We start from the raw sequence: 15,336 nt of genomic DNA on the forward strand, positions 1-15,336 counted from the left end.
GCTATATCCTGTATCCTATCTGCAAATTCCTTAAATTGGTGCCAAATAAGGGAGAGAAAAAAGGCAAGAAAAGAAAGAATCAAAATTTGGACTTCACTTCATGCCTATGAAACTATGAAGCTAATTATAAGGTTACTTAAAAGAAAAATCCTCTGAGCTGTGAGTGATAGTTTAAAAAGAACAATAAGACCAAGTCTTTAATGAAAGAATATTTATGCCTTCAAGAATTCCCTCTGGCTGCCAGGGAAGTCTAATCACAGGAAGAGACAGTGTTGTTCCCCCAGATCAAAGACTAGGCTGCGTGAAGTGTTCAAAGGGGAAATTTGGGCTAGAGATAGTAGAGGCAGGGAGCTGGAAATGAGACTCCTTGCACATGAGACTAATAACAAAACTTAATTGTTTGAACATTTTCTGTTGTTTGGACCCTGTGCTATGTGTTGCTCTAAAATTTTAGGACACATGTTTTAGCATAAGCATCCCCTTGACCACTGAAGAATCCTGCAGTATTGGTCATTGGCTCTCCTGGCGGCAGACTCCACTCTCAAACTGAGGCTATCCTAGTACATTCAGAATTGTTAAAGCAGGCAACACACAAGAAGCATTTTTCTTTCAGGGGTGCAGGATTCTGCCCCAACCACCTCTAAGCCCAATCAAACCCTTGGCGTGAAAGTCAGGGAGGCCACAACTACTAGCTTGGAATTACACAGTCAGCAGGTTTGATCAGCATTATAACTCTTGCTGTCCCAGGAGCAGGCCATAGGAACCTCAGGGGAGTCAGATTCCAGAACACTGACTTGTAATGAGAGTATAAATATGACTCTATAAACCAACCACAGAGAGAAGGCTCTCTCTCGGTAAAGCCTTAAAATTATATGTATTTCATAAACATTAACTGGAAATAGCAACCACTGTGGAGAAGCCATGACTAGGTCCCATTGTGATCCCTGCATTTCCAGATGCAGTGGGCAGGGATCAGCCCAATGTCTGAATAATAATATATCAACACCCACAGTTTGCATAAGGAGTACTCAGTCCTCCATGCCTTATCATGCTTAGCTGAAGCCCATTAATGAAAAACACATTTGAAGCCAGGCAGTCACCATGCCATAAATAGTCATTCAGGCAGCATGGCATGAAACCAGAAGCCTAACTCCTGAAATGGAAACTTGGGGAAATTCTTAATGGTAAGAGCTACCGCTTGTTAGACTCTTACTATGTGCTTAGTAGTGTGATAAGTGCTTACCTTGAAAGTGCTTATGCCATGGGACATTTAATTCTCACCACAGTACTCTGAGGTCAGTACTATTCTCTCCCACCTACTCACCCTCATTTTACAGATAAAGAAATAGGCTAGAGAGGCTGTCAGTAGCCTGGCATCACATAGCTAGTAAAGTGGTGAAAGCACACTGGCTGGGTGCAGTGGCTCACACCTGTAATCCCAGAGATTTGGGAGGCCAGGAATTCAAGGTTATAGTGAGCTATGACCATACCACTGCACTTCAGCCTGAATGGCAGAGCACGACCTTTTCTCTAAACAAAAAAACAAAAATTAGTTTCTCAAAACAGTATGTAGTGGTATTGGTTTATATTTTTTCCTTAAATATGCAGTGGTTAAAAAGAAAAACAAAAAAATATTTTAAAAGTGGGAAAGATGGGATTTGATCCATGTTTGTGGACCCCTTCCCCACCAGCCTGTACTCTTAACTCTCGCTACTCAGAGTGTGTTCCAGGGACCAACAGCATTGGCATCACTGGGAATGTTGGAAAGGTAGCATCTCAGTTCCCACCAGAAATCCACTGAATCAGAATCTGTGTTTTAACAAGATCCCTAGGTGATAGAGTGATTTATCTCCCTGTCTCTGAACTGTCCTGAATCCTGGGGAAACTTTGACTTTTTTTTTTTTTCTTGTATTGTATATAATGGTTCTCAAACTCTGAGATGCATCAGCATCACCTAAGGACCTTGTTAAAATGAGACCTTGTTATAGAAGACCCATTTGATTGCTATTTACTTGCCTCCAGTATTTGCTGTCCACATCAGGAACTTTCTGCTAGGTCACTGAATCATATTTGCAGACTTCTGAACTTCCCTATCAAGAAAATGTATCAGTTGGAAGTTAAGGGGAAACAAGCAAATAAACATACAGAATCTGAATTGGCAGGAGTGGAATTCAGGCATCTCTATTTTTAACAAGCCTCCAAGGAGTTTCTATGCACACCCATTGTTTAAGAACCACTGACATTTGAGAATCCTGAAAACTCTGTATTTGAAGAAGTGCAAGTCAGTGGATTCCAGGAAAGGTAAACAGACATAGGACATTCAGGAATTGAGAGTCAGATGCACAGCCTGCACTTGAAAAAAAAAAAAAATAGTATAAAGATGGAGCTTTGTACCCCAGTCAGGAGATTTTGGTAACTCTGAGCTCCCTTTCAAAGATAAGAGTAATAGTGTCTGCCACTTCCTCTAAGCAGTTGTGAGTATTCTCCCTGTCAAATTGCATGAAACAATAAGTTCTTGGATGTTGCAAATAGTTTGCATAAAACTGTTTTCAGTAGCACTTTGGATCATGGTTTGCTGAATACTTTGTGTCCCTAACTTGTAAGAATCTAGATAAATTTAGTCCATCAAACTTTAATCAAGTACCTGCTTGGTGCTGAGCTCTGTGTTGAATTCTGGGTCCTATTGCTTTCTCTGTGACCAATGGATGCCACTGATGTGGCCTTCCTCTCCAAACAGCTGGTTTAAGGGAATTGAACAGGGTTCCCGTACATGCTCCGCCCACTGGCTCACTGAGCTTCGAGAAGAGAGATGTCAAACTGCCAGTAAATATGCTGTGGACATAATTTGGCTGAGCTTTTCAGCTTATGGAAAAAAAATTTTCTGGGTGACTGTCTTCTAAATACTGACTTCGTCTTATATTTTTGGTACCTTGGAAAAAACCTCATTGTAACAGCATCAATAATTATAGACACTAATAGAAATGCTCAAACCCTAAAGTAGGTTATGTGCCGATACATACTAGAAGGTAAGAATTTACTGTGTGGCTAATGTTAACACATTAAAGGTTTCCAGATCCTCAAAGAAAATATTAGAGGCTTGGCCCAATATACAATATATAAAATGTGAGTCAGCTTTCCTAGGGAAAAAGTTTCACCTTCAAATTAATTTTTGTTTTACAAGGTCTAAAGGTGTTGAATGTACCGTTTGGTGAAAGAGAAAAGTCAGAATGACTAAAAGTTGAAATGGCAAAGTAACTTCAGCTGCAACAGGGCTTATGCTCACTCATAATTAGCATCTCACATGATAACCTATCCACTAGTTTTCTCATACTAATTGAGGTTCGCACGGACTAGAGGTTTGGATGTTTCCCACTCTTCAACCTAAACATCAGAATAAAAAAACTCCTATGATTTCCAGTTGTTTGGTTTATGAGCAATACAGAGAAGAAGCTGATTTCAGGATCTATAGTAATTAACAATAATTACAACAATAAAGCACCTAATGTTGTGTGCTGCATTGTGGTTTGTGAATCCAGGAACCTTATTATTCTCCATGAAGTGAGTATTAGTGAGCCTCATTTATCAGATAAAATAAGGAAGTTCCTAGAGGTCAGGCCGTGGTCACACCCAGGTGGTGGGTAACACCAGAACCTAAACTTGTACCCAGTGCCTCACCACCACATCACAGCCACCCCCCGAGTCTTGGAAGTTCTTGGAGTTTCTAAATGAAGTCCATAATTCAGCAAGCAGAGTGGTTGATGCTGACTTCAGATCCCAGGGGCTAGTTACACATTTGTCATTATTTCCATTTTTGTGCAGCCGGCAGATGTTTCCTTATCAAGGCAGCCAAACCTGATCAGAATGATGTTCACCTACACTGGCAAGCAGGGTAGAGAGTTCAAACCATAACCTGGATGAATCGGTTGGAAAATGACTACTAACTCAAAGGAGTAAGACAGGAATTATCTTGGTTACTTGCCTACACAGCCCAAATTAATGCTATAATTGCTTATACCATTTCCATTTTTGCATTTAATAGGTTTTGCAATGCTCTTCTTTGAGCAAGGAAAGGAGGATTCATTTTAAGTTGCTCTGGGTGCAGATTTCAAAACCATCTGCATCTGCTATAACTAGAAGGTTTGTAAACAGAAACACAGCTTTGAGGCAGGATTTAAAAATACACTTCTCATTTTGCCAGGATTTGAGGGGAGAGAAGCTATGACTCTTTGGTACATGTATCTCCACACTAGTAGGACCATTTCCTTTCTAAAATCTGAGAACTGGCATAAAGTGCATCTGCCACTCATTGACTGTGTAACCTTGTGAAACCCATCTTATTGACGCTTCAGTTTTCTCATTTGTAAAATAACTACAATAACAATACTTATGGCATATGGTTGTTGTAAGAATTAAATGAGATAGAATACACAGAAAGTTCTTAGAATTTTTCACATCACGTGATAAGCTATTATTCTTGTGAATTATTTCCTTATTTGACATTCTCCCCTCTGAACAAGAAAAAAAAATCAACTTTTTAAGAATACATTGAGATTAACCATTGATATTTTTCTTTCACATTTACAAAAGTGTTAAATATTATTTGTGATCGAAAAATGCCTAGATATCTCTTAGAATTTTGTTCACCTTATGTGTGTTTTATAGCAACATATGGTAATGCTTGGGAAGAGTAGAAACTTTTTATTCTATTATCTTTATTATTTAATGATGATTGAATTCCCAGAAGGAGTGTCTAAAATTGTCCATCTCACCATATCTTATCTGCTTCCCGGAGACTGATGGGAAGTAACCATAAGCTCTTCTTTCTTATCCCTACAAACTAATGAGCTCAGACTCAGTGACAAGTTCTAATACAGTCTTGTAGAAAGATTTGAGAATCAGAAAGCCTAGAGTCAAGTTTAAACTCAGTCTCTTACTAACGTATGTTGAGACGGAGTTTCGCTCTTGTTGCTCAGGCTGAAGTGCAATGGCGTGATCTTGGCTCACCACAACCTCCGCCTCCTGGGTTCAAGCGATTCTCCTGCCTCGGCCTCCCAAGTAGCTGGGATTACAGGCATGCGCCATTATGCCTGGCTAATTTTGTATCTTTAGTGGAGATGGGGTTTCACCATATTGGTCAGGCTGGTCTCAAACTTCCGACCTCAGGTGATCCGCCTGCCTCAGCCTCCCAAAGTGCTGGCATTACAGGCATGAGCCACCACACCCGGCCAACTATATGTTCTTGAACAAACAGCTTAACCTTTCCAGCACCCCTGGGAGTTGAGATGTTAATGAGGCCTGTTCTTTTTCCTTCATAGGATCATTGTGATCCTTCATAGAATGACTGAAAGTGATTTAAAAACACTAAAGCATTAGACTACTTAGTATCATTATGGCTACTAACGAATGATAATAATCATTATTGATATTTTTTGAATTATTAATAATAGGGCTCATACCAGGATAATGAGATTATAAATAATATTTTGTGAGAACAGGTTAATTTTCATAAACAAGCCTTTTCACAGAGACTGAACAATAGATATCACTCTTCTTTCATTAAAAAAACAAACTAATCTGACCACTTTTTAAAAATTCCAATGGCTTTTCCCTCTCATTGTGTTAACATAAAACTCCTCCAAATTTAAAGTTATAAAAGCAAGATTTCTTCCAAATGACTCTGCCTCCTATGCCCCAAGGGTTTGCAATCATAAGATCCTAGACAGTTTGCTGCTCTTTCTGATAAACAGAGAGGGTAGTGAAGTGTAGTTGTTAGAAATACAGTTCAGGACTCAGGAGCCAGACTGCCTGTGTTCAAATCCACACCAACTTCGTGACCATGACAAAGCGATCAGCTTCTCTGTACCTCAGTTGCCTCTTCTATAGCATGCTTCTAAATGGAGTTTTTCTCTTTGTATCCTCAGTGCTTGCCATAGTCCCTATTCCAGGGGAGAACTGGTAAACCAGTTCTCTAAAAATAAAAGCCCTGATTTGTAGCATTTGCTGGTGACTGCGGTGTAAGTACTTCCACCATGGCTGATGTCAGGCTACCCGTGGTTTAACAACTGACCTGCCAAATTCCTGAATATTTAACAGTCACCTCTTGGGACCCTGTATGAGCTGGCACCAGCCACACCACCATCTATGACTTAGGCACTCAGTCAGTGTGGATATGTTCATCAGTCAAGCTGGCTGCTGCATCAAGTAGTGCTAGATATTCCACAGAAGATGATGAAAATGACAAAATTCGGAAGGAACTGTGTGTGAGTAAAATAGTGCTCTAGAGGTAGTTTCTTATTTTAAATTCTGATTTTCCAAGGCACAGAGACATCAAATTGCTTCTCTGCCATCAGATCAAAAATCAGTCCCATGACCTGAGTTAGAATCCAGTTTCCATGATAGTGATTTAAATGTCCCTTAGATCTGGACAGCCCTCTCCTGCCCCCATGTGCTTCTGATATAGTTTTATTTAAGAAACTGTCAAACACTTGCCAAAGAGGAGCTAGAGAGGGAGTTTTTGCTGAGTTTATCTACCTTGCCTTGGACTCCCCCCATTCCTGACTTTCCTCCTCATCATTGATGTGCTTTTCAGGGTCCTGTACCGTGGTTGTCTAAGATTAGAGTCTAAAAAAGAATCTAATTCCTCCTCACAAGTTACTCTTTGTCTAAAGGCATGCCATCATAGCCAACGACTAGCCAGGTGACACAAAGAAGCATTTTTCCCAATCGCAGCTGCCTTCAACAATTTTCAATTCTATTAAGGTGAGCAATTTCCCAAATCAGCATAACTTCAAGCCAGCATACTTCAGACTTCTGCCTCTACCCAGAGACCTCAGGCTGGCCTTCTGTAGACATAACTGGCATCAACAGTGGCCTTTCCTTAGGAGCTCCTTGGCCTTTCCTTGGCTTTGCATTTAAGGGCATTCTTTTTCTAATACGTGTGTGTCTCTCTCTGAGCCTCAGTCTCTTACCCTCTGTGTTTCTTGTTGCCAGGAAGGCTGGGGCTCCGTAGTCTCCTCCACTTGGAAATAAATAGATTTCTCTCTTGGTTCCTGCACCTGCCTCTTGAAGATAAGATTTTCTCTCTGTGAACCTATGAACACACACACACTCAATCATTCTTCCTTCTGTACATGGGAGTTATCTGTAATGGGGATTCAGCAAAACATCCATGAGACCATATGCCATTTCAAACCACACATTTCTAACTATCTTGTATCTATAGCGATCAAGCTATATAATCCCAGCATCAGTCACTGACAAATTTGGAAGAGGAGAAGCCCAAGAGCCCTTCCAGTAAGAGTGAGAATGGTTCCTTGCAGTACTTACAAAAGGTCTTAGGTATGGGGAAAGCCTTTTTGGCCACTTCAGGGTAAGGGTGGCAGCTTGCAGTTGCAACCCCACTACTATGGAAGTAAAGTTATTTTTATATGAGTCATAAGCCCATAGAAGTGAGGAGAATGGGGAAGTAGACAACACCAGCACAAGTTTGGAGGTGGAAGGCAGAGAGACAGGTGGTAAGGAAGAAAGAAAGAAAAGAAGCTCTTAGAGACCTGGATTCCAGCTAGTACAAGGGACTGAATTCCGAAAAACTCAGGGGACTGAATCCCCAAAGACTCAGGAACTGGAGGCACCAGTTACTTCTGAAGGGGAAGAGATGGGGAAAAGAGCTTAAAATAAGAATTGCTCAAAACGGTTTAGAGGCAGTCAGGATTCAATCTGGATTCCTACCCTCCTTCTGCACAAGCAGGCAATCGCTCCCCCGATGCTATGTGTGGTGATGTTGAAATGCAGGGTCTCAGGTCTGGAGCATGCCAGACACTGCTATACAGGGGTTAAAGTATATATGATGTGCTCATTGGATGCTGAGACTCACAACCACCCCTCCTCTGCCACCATCCAACCTCCCAGTGTTAGAAACCAGGCCTTTACCTTCCCTCTGAGCAGATGATAAGATGAGCCGTTACTAGGGAAAATGACCATGCCAAAGCTACTGACTCAGTTTCACAGTTGCTGAGCCCCATTAATGTGCTCAGAGCTTCTCAACAGATTTCTAGTTTTCTATTGCTATACTCTTCAATGCGAACTAATAAGCAATGGTTACAAGTAAAGAAATCCTCTCATGTGGAAGATAGAAAATGTATTAGAGTTCTTCAGAGAAGCAGAACCAATAGGAGATATATGCAGCTACTCCTCAACTTATGATGGGGTTATATCTCAATAAACTCGTCATAAGTTGGAAATATCTTAAGTAAAAAATGCATCTAATACACCTAACCTACCGAACATTATAGCTTAGCCTAGCCTACCTGAAACACATTTCTATGGAATATATATTGCTTTCACACCTTCATAAAGTCAAAAAATCATAAGTTGAACAATCATAAGGCAGAGACCATTTGTGTATATACATGAGCATGTGCACATACATAAATGTGGAGAGACACTGATTTCAAAGAATTGGCTCGTGATTGTGTGAGCAGGCTGGCTGGTTGAAAATTCATGTAAGAGTTGATTTTTCAGTCTTGAATTCAAAATCTGCAGAGTAAGCCAGCAGGCGGGAAATTCGGGTAAAATTTCTTCCATGTTACAGTCTTGAGGCAGGATTCTTTCTTCATAAGTCCTTGAACTGAATAATGAGGCCCACCCAAATTATGGAGAGTAATATATTTCATTTAAAGGTAACTGATTATAAATTTTATCATACCCAATGAGACTGACAGCTAAAAATAGAAATAAATAAATAAATTGATAACATCCACAAATACCCAAATACCTTCATTGCAACATCTAGACTAGTGTTTGACCAAATATCTGGCTATCAATAGGCTACCCAAGTTGACACATAAAATCAAATATCACAGAGACCAAAACAAAGAAACAGAGAAAAGCAACTTGGAAAAAACTGCAGGGAGAAAACTTCATAAAAGTATTATTAATATCCTCAGACAGATAAGAGAAGATACTGTAACCACAGCCTAGAAGCAGGATGTTACGCGTGAAAAAAAATAAAAACTCAGTGCACAAAAAAAGTTCTTGGAAAATGACAAATTAATGAAAATCTCAATAAAAGTGAAGGAGATAAGAAACTCTCACAAAAAGTAAAGCAAAACCTCACAGAGATGTAATATAAGAGAGAAAAAATAAAATTAGAGGAAGGTCCAGGATATCTGAGATCCAAAAAATAGAAGTTCCATAAAAACAGAATAGAGAAAACAAAGGAAAATAAATTACAAACAAAGTAATAAAAGAAATTTTCCCAAAGTGAAAACACAAAAATTTCCAGATTGCAAGAGCCCACTGAGTACCCAGTATTGGCTGAAAATAAACTCATATGAAGTACATCACTGCAAAATCTCAGAAAATTGGAGGCAAACAGATCCTCCAAGATGTTAAAGAGGGGGGGAAAAAAATTACATACAAACTCTAAGAACCAAAATGACTTTGGATTTCTCAAAAGCAACATGGAGGGCTTGCTTATAATTTTTTACACAACCTAACTGTCAAAAGAGGTGTCAGGGTGAAGTAAAGACATGTTCAGCTATGCAAAGTGTCACCAGATTTCCTTCCTATAAGCCCTTTTGGAGGAAGTAACTGTGGAATGTGTTCTAGTGAAATGAGAGACTGAACCAAGAAATAGGCAGACAGGTGATACAGAACTCACCAGATCCAACATGGGAGAGCAGGAAAGCAGGGCCAGAGGGCAACATTCAGGGTGGAGCCAATCAGAGGGCCTCAGGAGAGACTAATTCAGGGGATGAAAATACAAGGAAGCAGAGACAACTAAACTCGGAGAGACCTGGTTGATGAAGAGTTTCTAGTTAAATCAACAATCAATATTCAGAAATAAGCAAGCGAAAACCCTGGATATTTTTTAACTCTAGGGAAAACAAGTTATGCATGAATATAAAAATATAATCGAGCTTACTACAGGACTTAGCTGCAAATAACATTTCATTGTCATCATAATGCAAACACTGATCATTGACTTAACCAAAATTACAATACTACAATATATTGTGAGATTGGGTCAGCACAAGAGGTATTCCTATGTGGTGAGGCTAAAGGTTTGAAATTTTAAAAAGCATAGTGGAAAACTCATAGAAAATGCCTAACACTAAAATAATCACAAAATAGTCAACTACTATGGAAGGAAATATTAAAGTACGAAAAGGAACACCCAGGTTACTTTGGAGGAAGTGTAAATGGGAGGGAAGACTGCTGGTGGACAAAATAAAACTTGTAGAACTACCTTCCTCTTTACTATGTGCATGTATACCTGTAATTTAAAAAAACAAATCTTGTGGTTTTTTTTTTTTTTAAAGGAGGGAAGAAAGAACACTCTTACTGGTTATTCATCCCTTCCATCTCGAGAGATAATGCATCTCGAGAGGTCCATAATGCCTCTTTCCACATCTGATATTTCATATTCTCTGTAGTGAGGATATTATATTACTAGCAATTTCTGCATGATGGGCTTATGAGGGGAGAAAGTGAAAAAAATGCAAAAATCAGGATCAGACCAGGGGAGCTGGGCAAAGGCTGGAATTCTTTCCATTTCCCTGTGCCTTTGCCAATCTGGGGTTCATTTGAGTTGACAAATATCATTTTACCTGCTCTCCCCTCATTCCCTCTCCAGGTGGGATTTCAGTACTTGGCTAAGGAGAAAGAGCACAGGAGATAGGACAGTGACTCAGGAAAGGAGGTAGCATGGTATCAATAGTCAACCACTCCTATCTGGAAGCATCTGCCTTGTGCAGTAATAGTGTCGGGGAGAAAACATCTTCCTGCCCATCTTGGATTCCGCTCTTGAAATCTGTCCCTTGGGAAGGTCTTACAATTCTCACTAGCATTCGTGTATGTGGTTAATTAGGTGAATTTTTGTGGGCTAGCAGGAAATCCAAACTGCAACTTGGCATTTTAGTGGCAAGATGTTTCAAGCAATCAATTTGCTAACCACCTTTGGAATTTGGGCCCTTCCTATGATACAGTTCAACAAAGAATTAGGAGGACATATTATATATAGCTGAGTCCAAGCACTCAGCCCTAGCAGGGGCATCCGTGGCTCATGAGGTCCTCTGTTTCCCCAGGCTATCAGTGTACCTGTCTCTCACAGTTTACGGGAAGAAACTGTGAATCTGAGATTACAGCCTGCTTCCCAAACCCCTGCCGGAATGGAGGATCCTGCGATCCAATAGGAAACACTTTCATCTGCAATTGTAAAGCTGGGCTCACTGGAGTCACGTAAGTGAGATTATATAAGTGTCTTTCTCTACATTGTTCTTTATTGCTACAACAAACCAGTAAGCAATTAACGAGGATAAAATATTTGCCACTAATAGTAAAGGCAAAGGGTTAACATCTGCACGAGACATATAAGGAGTGCTTACAGGTGACTAAAATGTTAATAGGAATTATCTCTGGGTAGTAGGGTCATGAGTAATTCATATTTTCTACTTTATGTTTCCCTGTATCTTCAAAATTGTGTATGATTACTATGTAGTCTGTAACTAGGAGAAAAGAAAGTCATCTAGGCCACCTAATGTTTCTATTATAATTCTGAGGCAGACACACTACCCATTTCCGCAGAATCCATTAACTGGACTCTACTACCTATTGTTTTTTGATCATTCTGAGAAACTGAAACTTACCTTCCCTTTGCAAACCTTTATTTCCCTAAGAAATAAATAAATTAAATGTTTGTCAAAAGGAAAGAGACCATTTTAAATTCCTAGTAAAATGCCACTTTCAGCCATCCTTGATCGTTTTAGAAGTATATATATGTAATCTCAGGCAAGTGATATTCTAATTACAGATCAGTCTTATGTATTCATTAGAGCAAATCTCCCGAGGACTTTACCAGGAAATACTTAGCTGACTTTGAATCGTTGGATGTAATTTAAAGTAATAAAGCGGCATTTATTTTTAAATACTCTGTGATTCTGACTAATTTCCGGCTGACCTCACCTCTATCTGTTCAAATTAGGGACATTTGGGTACATTTTAAAAGGTAGATTACCAAAAATATAGGTGATCGGACCTTTTAAATGAACATATCAGAACAATTGCTGAAATAGAGAAAAGTGAAAAAGAAGGTCTATGTTCTCAAATATTATTAAGCTAAGAAAGAATAAGACTGAAACACTTGCCTTATAATTATGCTCAAAGTGAGCCATGGATTGCTTTAAAGAGAATAAAATTGATTTAATTATTTTTCATTAGAATGCTTTAGTCATTTTTCCTAAAAATCTACATGAGTATTAGCCTTTAACATAAGCACAGAATGTTGAAGACATGTAACATTCCACCCACCCACCCCCTGCATCCCCCAGCTTCCCAAAGGGACCAAAAATTACCGTAGCCATTAGAGGAAAATGTCAGAACCAAAGACTTTCCTCTGGGGGAAAACCTATAACCAATATATAGATTCACAGCTCTTTGTCTGCAATTCTACAATCCCAAAAGCTCTGCAAACTTAAAGGGTTTGGAGTATGTTAGTGGCAAACTAATTGGGTGGCAAAACCTGTTCAAAACTGTTCTGAGGCTCTTTCTACTCTTTATTTCTCTCATTTAGTGTGAATATCCATATGTTTCACTGCAGAAACACTGGTATTTTTGATTATGGGATACTATGGCCAGCACCAGTTTCTGTGAGGGGGAGGAGTATTTTACATAACGTGAAAGATATGTGCTGCATGTCCTTGCTAAAATTGCACAATTTTAAATTCTGAGATGCATCTCCTCCCGCGGATTTGGAGACCAGTACCTTTTCAATAGCATCTGTTATTCTTTCTCTTTCTCCTCTTCCCCTCTCCCACCTCAGTCTCTTCCTTTCCCCAACCCAGGTAGGAAAGGAAGACCTGGGAGAGATTGGGTTGGAAGGAACACCTTAACGCAAAGTGACGATTTGGGGACCACAGTGGCCATATAAATGCCTAAATTAGTTTCCCCTCCCCCCTCCCCACCAACCATCTTTGTCCTGCTTCATCTGTACCCTTTAGGTGCATCATTTTCTTTTAAAGATGTCTGTGTTTTCTCGAGCTCCAGTATCCCATCGTGTGTGCACACGTCCTGACGGTGGGGAGGGGCTTCTGTGTCGCCGCAGGTGTGAGGAGGACATCAATGAGTGCGAACGAGAGGAGTGTGAGAACGGAGGCTCCTGCGTGAACGTGTTCGGCTCCTTCCTCTGCAACTGCACGCCGGGCTACGTGGGCCAGTACTGCGGGCTGCGCCCTGTGGTGGTGCCCAATATCCAGGCTGGCCACTCCTACGTGGGGAAGGAGGAACTCATCGGCATCGCCGTGGTCCTCTTCGTCATCTTCATCCTGGTGGTCCTCTTCATCGTCTTCCGCAAGAAGGTCTTCCGCAAGAACTACTCCCGCAACAACATCACGCTAGTGCAGGACCCGGCCACCGCCGCCCTGCTCAACAAGAGCAACGGCATCCCGTTCCGGAACCTGCGCGGCAGCGGGGACGGCCGTAATGTCTACCAGGAGGTGGGGCCCCCACAGGTCCCCGTGCGCCCCATGGCCTACACACCCTGCTTCCAGAGCGACTCCAGGAGCAACCTGGATAAGATCGTGGACGGGCTGGGAGGCGAGCACCAGGAGATGACCACGTTTCACCCCGAGTCGCCCCGCATCCTGACAGCCCGGCGGGGCGTGGTCGTGTGCAGCGTGGCCCCCAACCTCCCCGCCGTGTCACCCTGCCGCTCCGACTGCGACTCCATCCGGAAGAATGGCTGGGACGCGGGAACTGAGAGTGAGTAGGAAGTGGTAATGCTCACCCCTCTGTGCTTACAGGGAACCTGCAGGGGGCGTTGTGCGAGGACGCTAAGGGAAGGGAGAGAGACCTTGTGGGCAGAGCATTCGCTATGACGTGCTGGAGTGGAGTGTTCACACAGGCTCTGGAAAACTGTCCTGGTTCCTATTCCCATTTTCAGATGGGAGAAATGAAGCTCAGAGAGGGTAACATCATGATCCCAAGGTCAGGCAGCTGCTAGTTAGAGGAAATCAGTACCCCAACCCAAGTCTTCCAGGCTCCAAAACCCATCCTCTTCTCACAATAGCGGGCCACTGGTCAAAGTGCAAAAGAAAAGAAGAAAGTAGACTAGTTATTGTGTATAAATTATAATAGTGTGTGTTTCTGGGCCTATGTACAAAGTGCAAAAAGCCACGTCAGTGATGTCCAGAAGTGCACTCTGGAAGGTTGGAAGAAGAGAGTATTTCCGGTCTTAGAATGAAGACTTGAGAGAAGCAGAGGAACACTTCAGTTGGACCGTGATGAGTTAAAGAGTCTGGAGAAAGGAGGATATTCCACCACAGGGGGGACCCATATGATCAGAAGAAAAGCAAGTCATTTCTTCTTGGCTGGAATGTAGAGACCATGAAACAAGAGGGGGATCCACAAGGCAGAAAGGTGGTCTGAGCCAGATGGTGGTGTTTGCCCCTTCACTTGGCCTCATACAGCAACATTCTAGGTACAGGGAAGAGCCACAGGTGCAAAAGTCCTGGGATGGGAAGAAGCTTGGTGTGTGGAAGAGCACAGAGGAGGTCGGTGCAGTTGGTGCTTGCATTTTAACAGCAACACTATTGCAGGTTTTTAACTAAGTGACTGTCATGATCTAATTTACATTTTTTAAAGCTGGCTCTGGCTGATCCTAGGAGAAGAAATTGAACAGGCTTTCTTCCCTCTTTGGGGGAAGAGAGCAACTTAGGTAGTCTCTGTGAACATCTATGTGAGAGATTGTTTTCCCTGCTGTTAGTATCCATCACAAGGAGACTAAAGGAATCTTTGCTGTAACCTATAACTTCATCAGGACAAATGGCTTTATATCCCAGTAGTAGCTGTGTCCTAGAAGGCTATGGAAGGCTATGGTTATAGTACTGTGGCATATGTTGAGGGAGAAGGAGGGAGCAGGAAGTTTTCAGATGGAACTAGAGACCATGGGCAGCCAGGGAGATAAAGGTTTTCTTCATGGAGGAAGGGAGTATTCCTACTGACATGAATAAGATTTCAGTAGGACACTTTGGAGATGGCCTCTCAGGAACAGGAAGAAGCTCAGTGTAGAGGACACATAAACGGTTACCCGAGAGATGTCTGCCTCTGTTGTTCAGGTGAGAGGTCAAGGTTAGAAGTGAAAGTTTGAACGACATCTGCATGTGGGATGGTGGACTCTGTAGGAGGGTGAACTCACCAAGGGAACAAGAACAGAGAGGATGGTCAAACCAGGCCTCCAAAAGAACCCTGTAGATGACTACATGTGGGCTTTGGGCAGAAGGGGAGGAGCCAGGCAAGGAGACAAACACTTTCCAACAAAGAAAGAAAAGGGAAAAGGAA

General features: G+C 41.5%; 1 protein-coding gene across 7 annotated transcripts in view; it reads left to right on the forward strand.

The window, feature by feature from the left end:
* The window catches only part of FAT3 (FAT atypical cadherin 3), a 687,971-nt gene that overhangs the window by 665,459 nt on the left and 7,176 nt on the right, over positions 1-15,336 (forward strand). For all 7 annotated transcript variants that reach the window (XM_015435598.4, XM_015435601.4, XM_015435600.4 and 4 more), the window contains 2 exons: positions 11,088-11,241; positions 13,103-13,758. In XM_015435598.4, coding sequence (XP_015291084.3) covers positions 11,088-11,241; positions 13,103-13,758 — 810 coding nt within the window. The remainder of the gene's footprint in view (positions 1-11,087; positions 11,242-13,102; positions 13,759-15,336) is intronic.

This window comes from Macaca fascicularis, chromosome 14 (genome assembly GCF_037993035.2).
Source record: "Macaca fascicularis isolate 582-1 chromosome 14, T2T-MFA8v1.1".
NCBI classification, from domain to species: domain Eukaryota; kingdom Metazoa; phylum Chordata; class Mammalia; order Primates; family Cercopithecidae; genus Macaca; species Macaca fascicularis.